Raw genomic sequence first — 19934 nt, 5'->3', positions numbered from 1 at the left:
AAGAAACTTGGCCGAGTTAGTGATACATTCACGGTTCACAACAGCGCAGGAAACACGGACAAAAGAGAGATTATAGAAAACAACCACTGACTTCTGGCTCTTGTAGTTCCTGGCAGGAAAGCCTTTCTACAATCCTCCTTGCAATAACCCTGCCGCAGCTACAGCGGAAAAAGGTGACGTAAGGCCCTCTACTCTTTGTGACCCTGTTTTCTTGCCTAACCACGTTTAATACCCGTTCACTAACCGCTGGAAAGGCTAATTTATGGGAGTTGCTCGATTCTAACGCGCACTATTTTTCTGGAAAAATTGCCTGAAAATGAGATCCGCATTAGAATCAAGATTCCAGCAACACTCTATTGTCATCTTGTGAGCTTGTGCTTATTACTTGAGGTGATCTTACGTATGGAGACAACTGAAAATTATTCGGGCTGTCTCCCGCGCGTTTGATGCTCCTGATACTTTTGTGCGTGATTGGCGGATGCAGCTGCCGTGGCAGAAAGCCCTTACTTGGACGTAGTTAAAATGCTTGATTACGAATTTCAGGAGAAGGAGTAGATATTTGGTCATAAAATCTACTCCTTCCCACAGACTTCGGGCTTTGTAAATTACAGACAAAATTTTTAAATTTGATTTTCTCTAAGAAGATCTACTTACCTCTCTCTTCTGCGAGACCCTGATCCTTATGCTGTTCTACTTCCAATGGTTCATCTCAGAAGAAGCAAAATTCCGGATTACACATTATGATTTTTTTTTTGCTCTCATTCATCCTCCACAAGCTCTGCACAGAGGAGGGCTCCGTGCTCCCTTGTTGGGCATTGCTTCCTCTCGTCGTAAACTTCAGACTGTAATTTGACTGACTGTGACCCTCACCTTGACTGTGCTGTGACATTGGCTATCACTTCTTTTCTTTTTGTTCTTTACTTCCCTCCTTTTTGTCGCGCTATGCACTCTGCTTTGACTGTCTGGCTGTCTGACTGTCTGACTGTGACTATGACTGTATTGGGGCCTTGGCTATTCCATGTCTTTGTTGTTTTTTTACTTCCTCGCTTGTCCCTTTAAATTGTGTATTTTTTATTTTGAGTGTTTAGGTCCTTTTTATTCATCCTGAATGGCCTTAAGTCCTACAAAGCGCTGCTGGTCCGGGCTTCATATCTCTTTATTTTATGATGTTATTTATATTTTTCTGAGGAGACCAATAAACAGGGTTGGAATGGGAACAGGCATATAGAGAGAGGCGAATGGGGTGGTGAAGCGGTTCTCTCCATCTTGGCTTTGGTGCTGTTGCAATAAAGACCGTGGTTCTTAGTGAGATGATTCATTCCTTCATCGAGAGATGAAAAATCTGCTACGCGTTATAATCGAAGACTGCACTTTTCCCTTTCCTGGCATTGAAAAACGGCTGCGCGTTGCAGTCGAAGGCCTCTTGTAATCGAGCAAATACGGTATTCTTACTTTCTAACGATGGGTCTAGTTGGACTTGCGTACATTGCAAAATTCGCAAGGGGCGCACGAATACAACACACACAACAACATTGTTAGACTACGCATGAGTTTTTGTGTGCATTTCTTGTTATCATTGAGCGACAAACTTGCATAATGCAGTTCGAAACAACTTTTTCGAAGAAAAGAAGCTTATACGGTGGTGAACATGTTTAAAACAAGTGTGTGACTGGGCTTCAAATCAGAGGAAGTATGAGGCAAATTCGTTAGCAATGCTGAGAAAATGGCAGAAGGGTATGCTTGACTAAGTGGTGAAAGGAAATATACGAACGTGCTCGGCACTTCCAGTTGCACATTTCTTCTGTGGGGAAAAGATTTCCATAAGAGAATCCCGTCACCTTCGTACGGACGCACCGATGTATGGTTTTGTTGTAGTAGTAGCCTTCGGCGGCTTCCACCCACTCTTTCCAGTCAGACTCGCACTGGAGATTTGTGTCCGCGCACACTGAAAGAAATTCAGTGGCTCAATTTATGATTAGCTCGCTTGAATAAATCACGTTCGCGTCAATACAATTTTGATTTGTATGCAGCGCTTAAAGGAGAACTGGACCATTTTTTGAATATTCCATGATGTTCAAGGATACAAATTTGTATAGGCTATACGTAAACCGTAGCATGTTGCTTTGCGCAGCCATTTAAAATGGTGACGTAATCGACGACAACATTTTAGACTCACATGAATAGAGGAGTGCAGAGAAGTTTGGTGTGGCGTCACGGACGGTAAGACTACATGTCTGCTGTTGTCAGCCACACCCTGCCACGCGTCGGTGATGTTGCCAAACAACGCTTGTCGGGCTTTGCATTCGGCGGCCTTGGTTTTCGTAGAAATGTACCGTGTACGTAGGAATTGTACCAGTACCGTATATGACGTCAAGTAAAATGAAAAATTTCAGTATACCTTGTATGCATTTAAGTTAGCGGTCTTCGATACGACAAGGAGGAACATAAATGGCATTGATAACTGCTGGCTGACGGTTTACGAAATCAACTTCCACCGTCGAAAAATGCCAGATTTGTGAACATTTACCGAAGGAAGCCAACACACATCAATTGTAATATATCTTCACTAATAGCACAACTAAATTGTTGTCCCTGAGCATGATTGGATTCACATTTTTTTTTTCAGCGATTAAAAAAAAAGAAACAACAAGGAGTACGAATTATTTGCGCACTGCAAGCAATCGAACATAATTTCTCAGAAGTCTGTAAAAATTCTCGTGGAACATAATAAGATGTAATTCCTATCTTTTTATACGTCGTCATTCTTCTATTTGTCGGTGGTCCTTTTGCGCTGATTCATCAAAGCTCATGGAAGACCAACTTTTCCAACATCAAGTGTTACTCAAATCCCTAGTTTGCAGCCTAACTTTTACTTGAAGCACGCAGTGCCTCCAGGCGACATTTTTTAGGTTTGGGAAGAATGGGAACTGGCTGAGGTATTCAGTTGTGGTTAATAGCCTCAATTTCTTTCAATGTCTATTTCTAGTCCACATGCATTTGATCCGCCAGCGGTTTGTTGTTTTCGACCAGTCTGGATACGAAAGTAGCCGTTTGAAAGGACAAAATGGTTAGTTATATGATTGTGAATGTCGGCATGCTTTGGTTGCAGAGATAAGAGAGAGGTGGAAAAACAGGCTAGTTGGTCTTAGTAGGTAGAATGTTTTTTTTTTTCAGCGCGAAATACACAGGACTACGAACGGAGATGCACTCAGGGCGAACGCTGACGTCAACTGATGTTTCATTGGCACGAACAGAAATAAATGCGGATCAAGGCTTGATGCCCCAGCTCACAAGGGCATGACCCGCACATTCGCATCCGCGTTAATAAAGTTTAACAACCCAGCAGTTCCACCTAGGCACCCGTGTCATTCTCGTCTTCAGATAACGGATCTCTTTGGCGGATATCAGAAGAGAAGCAGTACTAACGCATTTATGGCCTTGATAGTGTATCTCAAGGGCCTCAAAAATTTATTTGCTGTTCTGCTGCTTGAAGCTGCACAGCACGCGTGTATTTCTCAACGCTGGAGTGCTCGATGGTCTGGTAGGGATAGGGCACCGGCTGCAATGTTTTGCCAGGTGTCTACTTTTTACAAGGGACTAGACTGCTCTTCGATGTTACGCGTCTGTCATATATGCAGCTCTTTCCACATGACAGAGGTATCTTATAGACGACCCCTGTTCTGCAAGGAACAAAGAAGGCCTCATGCCTTTTATTGCTAGTGTGAATACCAGCGCTTTGCCCGTTTACCTTAAGGCATTGCCACGATAATTTTTCAGAAGCAGAGGACACGACTGGGACACCTCACTTTCCTGTAACCTTCTTAAGGTAGTATGCGGTTTGGTGGCCAACGTTAACCAACTTACACTAATGAACAAAGTACGAAAGTACCAGCAGTAACAGCAGAAGTGCACAATGATTTCGCATTCTATGCATGTACCTGAATTTAATTGCCCTCTTTAGTTTTTGGTAATGCAGACAACATGTATGCAGTAGTCACTGTTATTCCAAGTTATTGCACCAGAAACTTCCTTTAGGGCAAACGGCATGAATGGCTAAGGTAAACGGCTAGAGTAAACGACGAAATTCTCTTACCGGGAAAACATGGCGGCACTGATACAATAAAGCTTGCGCTCCGAGTTTCCTGGAGCACGGGGTAGAGGCCAGACTGGACAGATATAAATTTCGCGAGGCATCGGTTCCCTACATAGATCAGCGAATTCACCATGAGGATTTACATCCGACAGATCAGCCCATCGAAGCAATCATGCAAGCTTCCAGTCCGCAAAATGCGCAGGAGCGGGCCGCATTTTTGGGCATGATTATCTTTTACGTAAAGTGCATGCCAAACTTATTCCCTATCCTTGCACCTTTGTACAAGCTGCTAGAGAAGAGAACACGATAGGTGTGGGACCACGAGCATAGGGTAGCATTTCTGCAAGCTAAACAAGGCCTTCGTCGGGGAGGGGTACTTGCCCATTTCAATCCTGCTGCAGCCCTCGAGCTGCAGTGTTACGCTTCGCAACACGGGATTACTATTGCACGCGTATAGCTCTTTGAGCTCTTTGCAAAGCAGTTCAATCATGCCTGTGTCAACGGTCAAATACTTAGGTTTGTTCTTCTATTCCGACATGTCTTGGAATACCCATTTGTCATTTGTATATTCTCTCTTAAAACCCTTTGCCCTTTGTATGTACGCAAGCAAATAGTATACGCCTTAGCCTACAGTGTGTTGCGCTATGGTATTTGCTGCTTTTATTTCTGCTCTGTCTTCTGGAGAAAGAAGGTCAGCAGCATATTGAACTCTACCCTTAAATCAGTATTATATGTTAGGGCACGAAATGAAGATAATAGCGTTTCTGAACTGTCACATATGGCTGACTTTTCTCGTCTTTGTTCTGAAACACAAGTCTTAAACCAGATCTGGACAAGCGATTTTTGTACACTATATGTTCTTGTTAAAGATCTGCTAACTCGCGGTCGTTTTCTCGTGCCTACAGTGCGAATCCATTATGGCAAGCGTCTTCAAAAACATTGTTCCTTCGTTTCTTAACCGGTTACCCAAAGAAATATTCTCTGCTAATTCCAAAAAGATATTGAAAGCTTGTCTTTTTAACTACATTGTTAGTTCGAGTATTATGTTTTGATGCTATGTTTTTAAATGTTTTTTTTCTCTCCGTTTGTATGTATCTTGCGTCTGCCCTTTTCGAATCCATTTTTCTCCTCTCATACTTTTTTTTCTTTTCTTTGGCAACTTCTCTGCTCGGTGCATGATTCATATGCTGTCTGCTGTCGGGCACTGCCGCTCAAGCCTTCTGAGGCCTTGGAAGGACCGTATTTGTACTGGAAAGAGCAAATAAAAATTTTTATTGTCATTATTATTATTAGAAGCTTATAGGCTTTCGTTCGCGAACCTTAAGAAGGGCTGAACGGAATTACTCAAAAATTCAAAGTGACGTCCTGGCTCTTGCATTTGGCGTAACAAAGCTCCGACATTTTCTCGTAGGTTGAGAGTTCAGAATTCTTACCGACCACCAGCCTCTCCTGGGGTTGCTGAGTGAAGGTCGACCTACCACATCGCTGGCAACAGCTCTGCCACGTTGGTCTCTGTACCTGACCGAGTTCCGATATAACCCCCAGTACACGCCGGGAAAGCAACTTTTGCATGCCGATGCCTGAGCTGACTACCACAACGTCGGTTCAGTTCTAGTCAGAAGATCTCTCTTGTTCTGGCAGGACTCTATGACGGAACTGCGTCAGTCGGTAAACTGAAGCAATTAACTGCAAATTACCTGCAACTGAAACGGCTTGTGCAATTCACAAAGTATGGCTGGACGTCGACGGTAAGATGTTTAGGTGATGAGAACATTATTCCAATTCTCGATAAAAGATAAGGTCGGTCTTTGGCCCATGGGCTGGTGTACAGGGGGCACCGCGTAAATGTCCCGAAAAAAGTGCGAGATAGTGTTTTGCACCTGCTGCGCAAGACGCACCAGGTGTCTTCAGTTATGAAAGCCGTTGCCAAATCATTGTTTTGGAGGCCGGGATTGGACCGCGCCGTAGAACGACTATCAGCAACATGCCAAAACTGTGTCCAAACTTGCTCATGCCAGCCGCAGCACCGCCAGAGAGCTGACTGACTGCTCGAGAACCATGGTCCACTTGCGGGAAGCATGACTCTCGTTGTAGTGGATGTGCACATAACGTCGATACAAGCAGTCATCTCTGAAACAAGCTAATGTAACAGTTATGAAGAATATCTTGTCCAAGATATTGTCCAAGGTTTGGCATTCCGAGAACACTGATATAACGAAACTCGGTTCGACAGTCATGAGTTCGCTACGTTTATGAAAAAGAATGGTGTAAACGCATCTTAAAACGGCTGTGCTTCACCACAATGAAATGGGCTTGCGGAAAGGAGAGTCAGAACTATACTGAATGGGCTTAATATGATGGTGCCGGAAGATTACATGACGAAAATTTAGGCTAGTTTTCAATAACCGAAGGACATCTCACACCTCGGGCAAGTCTCCTTCGGAAGCACCTCTTGGTTATCGTGTCCGGTTTTGTCTAGACACTTGCTTGCCACCCATTCTTAAATGTTCAGTCTCGGATCCAGATGAACTGTCAGCACTTCTTCTTTGCGGAGGAGAAGCTGTGCCCTGAAACAGTCACGTCTACAGGTGGGTCCCGAATGATACCATACAGACACCAGCCGGGCAGTTCAGATGTTACGTGCGCAGGATCACAGCCCAGCGTAAGGCAATGCTGCGCAAGCAGATATATCAACTCCGATATCGCACAACAAATGAGTAGAGGAACGGTCCCTCAAGGAGATACCCCAATGCCAGCGGCAAGATCGCCGACGAACTCGTCTGCGGTGCGAGGAGAAATAAGCTCTCCAGAGCAGGAGCAGTCAGGAACCGCATCGATGCAGACACCATGCATGCCGCAGACAATGCGACGTTCCACGCGCCAAATGAAGGCAATTCAGCGAGTTTATTATGAAGGGAAGAGAAATATTGTAAACGTGCAACCTTATCGCTCTGGCAAGGCTTCAAAGCGCGTGTCTCGGACAGCTTGCTATTCAGCCATGCATATCTTGCATCAAACTGATTTTTGTCATGCTCTGAATTAATTTGTTAATGTTTGTATTTACTATCGGCCTTTTGGTGCATTGCAGGTAATATGAAAATGAATAAATAGACAAATAAACAAAATGTTGTCTACCGCATTCTTATTCCCGTAATTAATTCACCCAGTCTGCGGTCAGTATAGATGTGCCCCCATATAACTTCCATCACTTCGCTACTTATCAATGGCTGTCGTCTTCCGAGACTGTTGAACATCACTTTAAATTCCTTTATATTAATTTCTTTCAAACCTACCATTCTTCTTTGTCTAGGTCCTCGGGTCTTGAGTTACTCAGCAAGGCAATATCATCAGTAAATCTCAATAAAATTACTAAGTTAATTAAATTAACTTTCATTCCCAAATATTCGCAATCCAGTTCTCTGAATACTTCCGGGAAACACCCTGTGAAAAGTGTTCGAGAGATCGCGTCTTCCTGATGACACCTTACCTGTGTCGTATTTTATCACTGTCCCTGTAAAGGATTATGCTCACTGGATAAATATGGCTGCATATTGCAGCAGTCGACATTGAAGAAGAAGAATTAAAGAAAGTTTATTTCAAGACATACAGGGCCTCGGGGGAAAGGCTACAAGGGTAGCTTGAGAGATGCACGAGGCCTGGTGAAGGCAGAGCAGCAGAACATGTGCACACTCAAGGCAAACATACATATAGAGAATGAAATTAATTAGTACGGAAAACAGCAAAAACAGGGGAAATACTTGCGGTTATGAAAAAAGCAAACTTGAATGAAGACAGTGATTAACAGTGGCAACCTGACTGAACCTGAACTTAACAGGTACTGATGACAAAGCTCACCGAGGCAAATAACAGAAAAAATGTGCAGCATTGACGAAATATAACTTAAAGTCCTTAATGGAAGCGGTAAAGATGTTTGGGTTGTTTACGGTAAAACAATACGAAGGCTCCGTTATCCACATAACGTTCTCGTTCGAGGAACATCCCATATTTGTTTGATTTTGGTATGAAACTGTTTCTCATATGGCTTAAGTCCAGCAATATTCTTTAGGAACTTGGATGACCATTTTGGTGAGAATCTAAGGCAGTGCAACAAGCGATGCTCAAGCGTGGTATGCACACGATGAATCCTATATTGTAGAAATTAAGTTTCCTAATGGGCAGTGTAACCCACAGCAGCGATCTGTCAAATTGCTTTCATTTGGAGACCAAGTATGATATTAAAATTTTTTTGGATGTTGTACCTCAAACAAAGTGACAGTATTTAATGAACGATTGAAATATAGCGTGGTAAACAAGAAGCTTGTGTTTTGGAGAAAATTCGTTCTGAAGACTCGAGAGGAACGCTACAGATCTAGTAAGCTTACTTTCGATATGCATTATATGATCAAACCATTTCATGCGAAAGTAAAAAAAACAATACCACGTGATTTAAACTTGTCCACAATTTCAATGACGTTATTTTCTAGCTGCAGGGTATTGTTTACACTTGCATCCAGTCTAAGGGGCCGAAAAAGACAGCTTTGGTCTTTCTAGAATTAACTGCTAAAACTTTAGCTTTGGATCATTAACTTCTCCGTCCTTCCAAGTAATAAAATCCAAGTAATAAAGATCAGATTCCTATCGCGTGTGCAAATAGACTGCTAAAATTCTGCCTTTGCCTGCCCACAAGACCAGCAACGACTAATCGAGCGGGCAGGCAGGATAGCGACAGCCGACGAAGTCTTGTACTACGGGAACCACCTGAAGAGGATGGCGACCAACTACTAATCTACAATTGGCGAAATTAAATTATTTCTTCTCCTCCTTGGCTGAACGCAAAGCAAGCGTGACTTACCTCCACCGGCTAAGAAACCGATGGAAACGAGTAGGCACCCCAGATTCGCGAGCATTGTGCTCTTTGAACTGGTGACGTGTGTGCTTTCCTTTAAAACCGTGCTATAAAGGTGCCCTGAAAGTCACTAAGGCTAACAAAAAAAACAGAACATTCTCAAATTAATTCAAATATGTGCATACAATATTAAGCGTTTGAATAGAACAAAAATCAAAGAAAAAAACGCAAGCAAAAAGAAGTTGCTGGAAATTTCAACAACAGTAACGTTCACAAAAACAATATGCCCGAGATAGCGCTCCTAAAATATGTAAAGCAAATGTCATGCAACCACGCGTTATTTCGCGGCATAAGCTCAGTGCTACTCTTTAAGACATATTGATCTCTATTCGGTAAAGTACTGTTTGTATTTTAATCATTCAGCAACATGGGCACACTGTATAACCAGAGTCGAGGAGTACCAATCTAGTTACTACATTATGAACAAACAAGCGCCCCGTTAATGGCATGCGGCAATGGCAGTTTTAGCTATCTATCGCCACTAGGCGCTCTGCACCAGCTGCGGCGCGATTATTCTCTGCCGATGATGACGTCAATTCTTTGCTGTAACATGAGAGGCGGGAGCGAGCCAAGTTAGTTGAAACTCCACGCCGGCCTGCATGCGAAAAGGGCAGGAAAAGAATGCGCAGCGCAATCTCCACTATGCATAGAGACTGGCCGGAAATGAGAATTGAAAATAAACTGAGAAGTATCGCTGGAAAAGAATGTGCCGCACAGGGGGCGGGGGGGGGGGGGGCAGATTAGCGGAGCGCGAGCGCTGAAGTCATAGTGCTTCGCCATTCTGTTTCTTGAGTTGAATTATTCAGAACGAACAGAACATTATAAGGACGGTGTTTCAAAACCATCATGCCAAAAAAAAACAACAGAAAAGTTCAGAACGAATGAAAGGCTGCACTGTAATCACTGCCTTGTCGCTTAAATTCACTCAAACTCTTACAATGAACTGCTTCAGAAGCCGATATGACGGCGACTGGAAAAAAGATATTATATGGTAGTTTTTATGTACCTCCCATTTTCTCATACTCAATTGTTACGTCGCATCATAGTTCGGCTCCAGAAGCCAAATGAAAATTTTTATGGGAGAAGAAATTCAGTTGTAACTTATTTACTGAGAGGAGCTTAATTTCGCATGGCGATCCATTTTTACTAATGTCTTGCGCTTTATTCGAAAGAAGAAATAGACTTGTAAAGTTAGGTGTCTCTACCCTTTGAATAATTATGGTTAATGTCGGCTGATAGCTACATGAAACCACTTGGTAGCGTTCACCAGTAGAACCCGAAAAACGCGAGTGTTGCTTGAAATCAGTCTCAGTGTGAAACCTAGCAGTATTATTAAATAAATAAATAAAATGCATCTCCGTTATTCTGCTAAGTCACAAGTGTAAAAATAATTTTTTTTTGCGCTTTACTCATACCAATTTATCTCACTGGACACCTGAAGGTAAGGCAAGCTTTATGGTGTATCTGGAGAAAGTGTACTTAATCTATAAGGTTCTCCAAGTGAACAGTTCTTTAAAATATTGCGATGACACACAGCAACTGCGAAGGGATGTCGTTAAAGAGCAAGATCAGAATTCCTCTTGAGCAAAAGGGCAGAAATATCGTCAGCGAGAACCTTTTTCCTTTGACCGGCCGTTCGCATATGTGCCGACTTCTAATATCGTTCCAAAAACAGCACATGTGTCTAGATATAACGGGTCGTCATCCTGCGAATGTTTCGATCTCTTCTGAGAGATTCCGGTTTTATGACGTCAATTGCATGCTTACTGGTGCCTCTATGAATGCTTTGAACTGACATTATTATTGTGTTTGAACCTTTGCTTTGAAGAGTGCTGATGCTAGAATCAGGAAGTACGAGAAGGAAAACCTAGCAAATATTTATAGTATAGATCCTCGTAGAGAGTCGGTGTAAGCGTGAACTGCAGTGCAAGAAAGGAGTCGATGTAAAAGGCCTCCACCTGTAAGGTGCTGTTTACGGGGATTCACCTCTCTCCACGAGCCACCTGTCAACTGTCTCACCCGCTCCCCTTGTAGGAGAGAGAAGAAAAGCGCTGGACGACGAATGACTCAGCAAAGATGAAAATGTCTGACAAGAAAATGACTAGGTGAACATTAGGGCTACCCGGTAAATATACAGCCTTCCGAAGAATTGCCTGTTAAAAGATGAGGATTCCGGGAGGTATTTCTTCTCACATTGCACTGGAAAAGCAATCTGGGCCTCACAGACCACACCGGTGGCTGTGTTTGAAACAGCCACCTGCCACTGGAGTGACGCATCGCTCAACCGCAGCGCCAGTGCGCAGGTATTAGTATGACAACTCGCCATCATCTGTAGTTGTGGCCCATTTGGCGTAGTGGGGATTGGGTCAGCATTGAATAGGCTCGGAAATGAAAGGAAATAGACTCAGTATTAAAACTGAATCAGGATGGGAATAGAATCAAAACTGGAATAAATTGGCGTCTCAAAGAAGATTGCTATCGCATTTCCTCCACATCAATGCAATGTAAAGCCCGTAAATTTTTTCGTTTAAGGTAAACGCAGTATACGATTAAAAAAAAAACAAGGAGTTCTAACCCCAAGATTAGAGCAACGACACGCAAAAAACGATGAACGCGAATGTAGTGAAATCAGCAGTAGGAATTAAACAGCGCTTGCAACGGAGTTTGAACAGCTGACGGTAACTACGAGAAGTCTTGGCGAATCCGCACAGAGCCAACTGTCGTGTATACACGCCTAACGTTGTCAGCCAACACACCTTAAAGAACTCGTTTCATTTTTCTGGTGTAGCGCCACCTTGTAGCGGTACGCGCGAAGAGAAGGAAGAACGGGGAAGCGCGAGCCGCGTAGAACACTCGGGACAATCCTCCTATGTGGGCATATGCTATTGTAGGAGGTTAACAACAACAACACTCGGGACCTTGGCCAGGGCCGGACGCTGCCACCGCCGCTCTGATGCTGACTCCTCTTCGGAGGCCCTCAATAGATGTGGCCGCGGTCGCCTTCCTGGGCGACCTCCACACTGGTATCTCGTGCGTTCATCCAGGACGGCCCCCAAGCGATTAACGTCACCTTAAAACGAAACATTGTCCGCCGGTCCACGGCCATTTGCTCAAGGGCGTCGCGATGGCTTGGTGGCACTATGGCGGATACGTCCGAAGAACTGCGTTGTTTTTCGGCTATCGTCCTGCACTTACGAAGGCGTGCCTACTGTACCTTCGCCGAAGCATTAGCTGCGTTACACTTTTGCTTCGTCCTGGCGTTTGCAGAGGAGCAGGGAATGGTTCCCAAAGAAACCTCTTTTTATCTTTTTTGATAACATTTTTTTTATCGATGCAGCCAAAGTCTTTTTATTGTGGCTCTTGTTTATGTCTCTTGGCTCTTTTTATTGATTTTGCGCGGTTCTTTCCTGCATTCATCAAGGCATCGCTACTTACTACTAACAACAAACTAGTTTTTCAAGTGGCTATGCTTGCTATAATCACGCACAAGTGCGTTGTGGTGATTGCCAGCAGCTCTCTTTCCCAGTTTGTGTCCATGTATTCCTCTGTAAAACAAGGTTGTCTGTTATTCTCTCGGTTATTTGCTCTGGTCCTAAAACCGTTGTTTATTAACGTTCTAAACAGTTGTGAAGTTCATGGTAGTCCCCCAAACAGGAAATGAGATGAGAGGTGTGTATGTTACAGAAAAAGAAGAAAAAAGCCCTAAGTGATCACAACCCCTGCTCTTCTATTTGGTTAATAACACCACAAACTAGTGCATGCGGTCACTAGAGTGGGGTGGCGGGCACTACGTCTTTGATTAACTGAGGTGTGAGACCGTTAGGCCAGTCTGCTTCACCAGTGGTTGTGAAACAGCCAATGCGATATTTGCAAGTAATGTGACTTATTTATGAAAGGAGCTGTAGCTTTGTACCTTATATATTTTCTGCAGGACTTCTCTTAGATATTTGTGGCGGACTACTCATGTTTTTGTCCATCACTTTTGTCTTCGCCTTTCTTTGCGTGAAAAAGGAAATGAAACTGGGTGGAACCCTGTTACCAACCTTAAAGGGGGCTTAAGCTCCGCCGTTCACTTCTGAGTACAGAAATATCAACTGATGAGAACCATAACAAAAATGAGAACGTGCTGAGTTTTCAGAAAGACGGTACAGCGGGGAAACTATCGGCGAAAAAAGGAAGACATAAAGAGGCTGAAGTTTATTGAAACTTTTCTCCTCTGCCGCCAGTTTTCTCGCTTATTTTACCTCATGCTAGTTTTCTGGGTGTGTATATTAAACTTCTTGGTGCAGTTTTAAGTACAAGCAAAAGCTTGAATGTCAGCTGATCTTGTAGCTATCAGCCCGTTTTGTATTCCTGGCCAGTTTGAACCAAAAGAATTGTGAAGGTGAGAACACTTGCTGCCATCTGAAAATAGAAAAAAAATATACAACTCAGTCAGGAGGTTGCAGTTGTTGAAAGATAGAAAGTGTGTAGTCAGTTCTTCCTAATTTCACGTTAAGTAATTGCCTTAATACGAGAGCTTAATTTCACGGTATGCACTACATCTCTGCAGTCAACATGTGCGCACCAGGATATACAGGGTGTAGTTTGTTCTTTTTTTTCTACCCTGACAAGTGCTTAGTAATATGCTCGCGTGATCGGGAACTTTACAGATGCTAAAGGAACCCACGCACTTTCTTTCATCTTATTTAGTAGTGTGACTAAGTTAAATTTGCCCGAACAAATCACCTCAGTGCGTCGACTTTATTTCACACATATACAGCTACACACTGCCGAGAATCTGGTGATTCCAGAGACGGCTGCCATCAGATTTCTGTATGCATGCTTTTCGGATTGCACATCGCTATCACTTTTCACTGCTCATGCACTTAATTCACTTTGGCAAAGTAGCACTGCTTGTAAGCTTCCTCTATATAAGATGTCAAAGAACGAGGGTTAGTTAATGGAAACTGAAGGAGCAATATCAAAAACTAAACTCAAGTATATGTTTGAAACTGAAGTTAATGTTCCAAAACTGATAGAAGCTGTAGGCGTCACAGTATATTTGACTGTTTAAGCACTCGGAGAGCTTGGCGCCAGAATTTGATGCATCAACCCCTCCGAATCTTTAGAGTCCCACGATTTTTCAGTGGTGCGCACTTGTAACCAGGGGAAGGCTTCGATTGAAAGTACGGTAGAATACTTGCGGACAAAAGTAGACTCTTGTCGAGCGTGAAAAGTCCGAAAGCATTTAGGCAAAGCTGGCTGCAGTCCATTGACTCTTTGAAGAGATGAATCTTCAAGATGAAAGAAAAACGAGAGAGGAAAGAACAAGCAATAATTTTAGTTATTCAGCGAACGACAAGAATTACAAGGCTGTAGCTCACCTGAGCGATTACGTGTGAAGGAACGTGATATGTTGGGATTGCGTCCAACATTTCGTGCATCTTAAGTGCCTGAAACAAAAATATTGAGTTACAGCGAAAGGTTGGTAGTAATTGCGTACAAATAACATTTACCTCTGCCACCACTAAACATTGGAATGCTTTTTCATCATCGTTCAAATTATGTCCGTCCTTTTTTAAGTTCGAAATATTACTGAAATATTTCATTTTGACATGTAGGTTGCTATACCCTTTGTTCTGTTTCCGCGTTATTTCATTTATTCGTTACCAATTAACTATTCTAAGATTACTTTGACAAAAATAGCTAAGACGAGGTTTGTATTTATAAAAAATTATCTCACTTGTTTGGAGTCGCGGTACAGTATGCTTCCCTTTATGTTTATTCAATAAACTTGATTTAATTTGATTTGAAAGAAGCGTTCGGCCCCCGGCACTCTTGCACTTGATGACTGTTTTTGTGTTTAAATAAGATAGGCTAAACTGATATATTTGGCACTGCATTCCGTTCTGTGATCGGGAACAGGTCAAGAAGCAAATACGTTTTTTTTTGTTCACGCTAAGTAATGTGTGAAAAATCTTTTTTTTTTATTGCGGCAGTGTGCCTTCTGGCGTAAAGCAACATCTATAAGTAGACACACTAGAGTCCTGAATATAGTCCAGTAACATTCTGTGGTGCGGCCCAGAAATAATCTCCTTCGGGGCGGTCCGCACCAGAGCAGCTGTTTCTGCCGGATGGTGCGCAAATAGCGGAAGGTCCAACGCAAGTGTTTAGTGTCCGCCTCGCACACAGTAGTGACGCAGAAGGGGCAGGAGTCACCGAAAGGGGCATGATACTGTGCTGACCACAACTATGTTTCCGTTGGGGTGAGGGCGACACGGAGACGTAACCTTCAAAGCAAGACGTCATCCGAGCGAGCAAGGCCACCAGGGAGGTCGGTGCCACATGGTGGGAGGAGTGCTTCCGTGGCGCGCCACTTGTTTTCTTTTTCTTGGAGGAGTGTTGTATCTAGAGAGGTTGGGGCCGATGAAAGGGGACGTAGAGGAGCTGATTCGTGACTTTCTTCATCCACTAAGGTCTGTGTGGGGTGGGCATTTCTACGGATCCATCATACACGTACTGTGCGGGAGAATTTTTCAACTGTGTCCTGACCTTCTTGTGCCAATAAGTTGGAGTTGAGAACACGCAGCATACTACGGATGGCGCCTGAGGAGTCATTGAGGATGCCCAGGTGGCTTCTAAAAGACAAAAGTGGGCAGAGGGTGCCTAATGCGTCTTGAATGGCCAACAGTTCCGCCATTGTGGACGGCCAAGCAGGGGAGCAAGTGTATGGACGCATTGCGATTTCCGTTTATAATCAAGGAGAAGCGATAGCCGTGGTCACGTGAACTGCACTTACAATAGCGTTGACGTAGGCCATGCGCCGCCGTACTGAGTTTTCACTCTGAACACAAAAACGCATTTATGGGTTAGAACTGGAGTAAACTCTTTTATAGCACATTCCTTTTATAAAAGGGACAGCAGCAGAGTACAGCTTACTTTATTTTTACTCCTAGGCGTATTTGTGTTTAGAGTAGCGTGGCATATTAATGTGCTCCATCCTTTGCCCGCCTGTTTGGCTCCAGTTCGTCACATGCGCTCTCTTTCTCTGGCATCTGCCCCTGCAGCTCGTTCCGCCGCCTTCAGTCACTTTTTTTTACAATCGTACAACGAACTCAGCGTCTCTAGCTGCTTTTTCTGCTTGTCGCGCCGAACTGATCGTCAGCTTTTCTGAAGCCTTATCTTGACATTCGCCATTCCTGGCGGCCTTGTCAAACTCAAGCGCGGCCGCTTAAACCTGTCATTTTCGGCACAGTCGAGCCGTATTTTGCTCTGGCGTACAACTAGCAGAGCGATCGTTGTCCTCAAGGCGTTTCTTAGCTCTCCCATCATCTCACTTCATTGCTCGGCTTAAGCAGTTCTGTTCGCGAACGCACTGAAATGCAGAACGATGCGCAAGCGTAGGCGCTCACGACTCGACATAGGCCTGAAAGCTTACTGAGCTGAACTAAACCTCGTTTAAAAGTATGCATCGCGCCAGCGCGCACACCTAAAGCTTAGCATCACCGCCGAGCGCTGATAGGGCGGACAAATTAGAGCTAGCTGCTGGCTGTCCGGATAGATGGAGCCACGAGACCTGTGCTTGCCGGAACATGCATTACGTAATGGCGGCAACTCGCGCGGCACTGTCGCCTCGCTCATCAAGTGCCGCCAGGTCTGCGCTTGCCCCTCTCGGGCCGCAGGGCTTAACATAAGTGCCTTCGAGCTGCGCGATGGATTTTACTACCATGGGAACAAGAAGACGCTTTTGACGCATGCGCTGGACAGGCGGCAGTGGAGCAAGTGAGTTCCAGGGGACTGAAAGCTTTGCCAATGCTTGTTTAGGTTTTACTCCATGTTATCTTCTGTTCAGGCGCCGTCACCCACTGCGAGCCCAGAGCGGGAGCTTCATGCTTAATAAGCACCTTCATCACTAATGCTACGTATTCATGATCTAGTAGCTGCTGGGAACATGCACTAAGAAGTCGAGCTACGGACTCAAGGAAAGCGCAACAGCATTTTCACAGCTGCCCCGCCGCGGTGGCTCAGTGGTTAGGGCGCTCGACTTCTGATCCGGAGTTCCCGGGTTTGAACCCGACCGCGGCGGCTGCGTTTTTATGGAGGAAAAACGCTAAGGCGCCCGTGTGCTGTGCGATGTCAGTGCACGTTAAAGATCCCCAGGTGGTCGAAATTATTCCGGAGCCCTCCACTACGGCACCTCTTCTTCCTTTCTTCTTTCACTCCCTCCTTTATCCCTTCCATTACGGCGCGGTTCAGGTGTCCAACGATATATGAGAGATACTGCGCCATTTCCTTTCCCCCAAAACCAATTATTATTATTATTATTATTATTATTATTATTATTATTATTATTATTATTTTTTTTTTTTCACAGCTCAAAAAAGTTTCTTAGTCAATGAATCGCCGTCAGCATCGATCATTGTAGCTTGCGATTGGAGCTGTAACAGTGTCGTGCTCTATTTGCTTTACTGTTCTTAAAGCCAAATCACATTTTTAAACCACCCTGCGCATTCTGGCTACAACATAGCGATCCACAAGGTAAAACTGGGCCTTACCTTTTTCTTAAGGTTTGTTGACGCTTGAACTAACTTGAAAAGTTCCAGAATCAAGTTAATGCCGTAACATGTCGAGAACACATGCTTTCTCCAGGAATCTCCGGGGTGGGTAACAACGTACGCGCTTGTACACAGTAGTACAAGTGAGCACGTGACCGACACGAGCATAGAGTACGGCAGTATATCGTTGAGCCCTCCAACGATCATCCTGAGCTTCAGATACTCGAGGCGGAGTTTCTGGAGGGCAAATCCGGCCTTAGAGGAACACAGAGATGTTTCGGATTTCATAATCGATTGCGTAAGATCCGAAAGATGCCGCAGATACTCGGTCAATACACCGTACATCATTGTTGCCAACGAATAGACCTCGTTAGATATCACGTAGACCACAAACAGCGAGGCTACCGACCAAACTGAGGACACGGCTAGGGCCAAGGCTTTGGGCTGTTGAACGGAGATCTCCTGGTACATTAAGTAGCGACTGGCAATGTATGCGGTGGTCGCCAGCGACCGAAAAACAGCCCATAGCGTGAGCGTCAGAATCGGAAACCCTGAACCGCTGTCAGGTTTGTAACGGATGGTCTCTTCATACAAGGCCATGTCGTTGAGAACGGACACGAACTTCCGGCTGAACAGGACGTAGGCTGCAATACCGGCGGTGGCTTTGACAAACATAGCCAAGAGCATGATGTTGAACACGATGTCAGAAAACGCCCCTTCGTACAACTCGCTGTAAAACTTGAAAATCAACACGGTTGCTTCGAAAGAGATGGAAATACTGTTCACGAGCATGCCATACATGGAACGCCATGTCCACAAACGAGCAACGAAACGAGAACCTTCGCGCTCTGGATTTATAGCGACCAAGGAAAGACCGGTGAGCCTACTGGCTCTTGTGGCCAAAACGAACTCCCGCTCCAAGAAACTCATGTTGTTTACGTCGACTTAAGCACTATGATTCAGCATGAATGAATAGATACGCACCGATAGAAACGGCGTTGTTGTGTTCGCAACGGAACATATGAAACGGCGGATGAGAACAGTTACATTGCTCTTACACAGCCAAGGAACGTGTAAGACGTGGTAAGGCTTAGAACTTCTTCACTAAAAGACGACCTCCGATCCCTGCCTCTGTAGATACCAACAGCACTGAAAATATATTGTGGGATACACGGATCTCAGACCAAATTAAAGACTTTCCCTGAAATTGAGTGTTACTTTGGTATCGACGTTACTCGTCAACGGCGTTGTTTCCTTCCGATAGTACTGTCGTCGCAACTCAAGCAGCGTGCCGTGTCTTCGGCACTGCTCGAAGAATCTCGGTCTAAAAGAAGGTCTGTGCTTTCATAATCGATTGTATTAGTCAGCTCATTTTAAGTCAGCACGAACTTTTTATTGGGCGAGAATCAGTATGCACGCATCGGAACTCTTATGTGCCACGCATTCTATCACCGCATCGTAAATATTTATTAGTCGCACTTAAAATGATGGTGCACATACCGAAGTGATATTTCGATTGCCGCTTCGGGCTTAAGCTTCAATGAACTTCGCTTTGAACTTCTCAGAAAGCGTGTGAGATGCTGCGAAACAATTTTTAAATTTTTATTTTAGTTTGCTTTTGCATGCGCCATAGGCGATGATCGACTGCAGAAGAAAAGGGCTCAAGGTTTGCACTCTCAGCTCGGATGTTTTTAGACGTTCTTCAGTGAGCAGCTAGCCCTTGTTTGAAAGCAGTTGCATTCTTCTCGTGGATTTCCCCTCCATGTCAAGAACTTGTGCGAGACAGCATATTACCTTATCCGGTAACTCCCAGTTACTATTCCTGAAATTGTTGGTTGCAGGCTGGTTGCGTGCGGGTGCCAAACGAGAAACTCAGTGTCACAGTTTTAAACATGAAATGTTAACACTAGTGCTTCAGAAATGGTCGCATGTTCGTGCTAATATCAGCTTTAGGTGACCAACCACCCAGGTCCACTACTTGCCGCAGCAGCTTCGTGCTTAAAGTCTGGATATACTTAGAAGTCCGTTATTCAGCCTAATCTTACCCAGAAATAAAAGCTTTCAACATTGCCATACACTAATAACAATCCAAGAATTCTGGAGAGGCGCGCACATATTAGCAGTATTGATTCTGGTGAAAGCATTCATTATTTTCTATCACGCAGCCCGGAAAAACAGGGGTAATTCATTTGCAATCGTGATAGCGTTTTGATTGGGTTCTAGTGCCTCTACCCGTCACGCCCACTCGTCCATCAGCATGATGGCGAGTGCTTGGCAGTCCATGCATCAATAAAGAATAGGAGGAAAAATTGGAGCAGACATAAGATGGTTACATTATTTGTGGTGGGCCTGTTCCTTCAAGAAAAGGGTAAGACTGCTTAAGCACAGTTTCAGAAAG

General features: G+C 44.3%; 1 protein-coding gene across 1 annotated transcript; it reads right to left on the bottom strand.

Moving 5' to 3' along the window:
- Positions 1-13334: 13334 nt before the first annotated feature.
- LOC144103626 (uncharacterized) lies at positions 13335-18252 on the bottom strand. The gene is made up of 4 exons (XM_077636293.1): positions 17537-18252; positions 14366-14434; positions 14186-14275; positions 13335-13403 (listed from the first exon to the last, which is right to left on the bottom strand). The coding sequence occupies exons 1-4, from the start codon at positions 18221-18223 to the stop codon at positions 13335-13337; spliced, it is 915 nt and encodes a 304-aa protein (XP_077492419.1). The 5' UTR covers positions 18224-18252.
- Positions 18253-19934: the final 1682 nt, after the last annotated feature.

Source organism: Amblyomma americanum, chromosome 9 (assembly GCF_052857255.1).
Source record: "Amblyomma americanum isolate KBUSLIRL-KWMA chromosome 9, ASM5285725v1, whole genome shotgun sequence".
In the NCBI taxonomy this organism is placed as follows: domain Eukaryota; kingdom Metazoa; phylum Arthropoda; class Arachnida; order Ixodida; family Ixodidae; genus Amblyomma; species Amblyomma americanum.
Note: the sequence above shows the minus strand (reverse complement) of the source record. Positions and strands in the feature narration are given on the sequence as shown.

Coding starts and splice junctions, on each gene's coding strand:
- LOC144103626 (XM_077636293.1), bottom strand. CDS start 18,223: ATGCTCTTGGCTATGTTTGTCAAAGCCACCGCCGGTATTGCAGCCTAC. Junction 14,276..14,365: donor CTTCACACGTAATCGCTCAG/GTGAGCTACAGC, acceptor TTCATCTTGAAG/ATTCATCTCTTCAAAGAGTC. Junction 13,404..14,185: donor ACAAGAGTCTACTTTTGTCC/GCAAGTATTCTA, acceptor TTCTATTTTCAG/ATGGCAGCAAGTGTTCTCAC.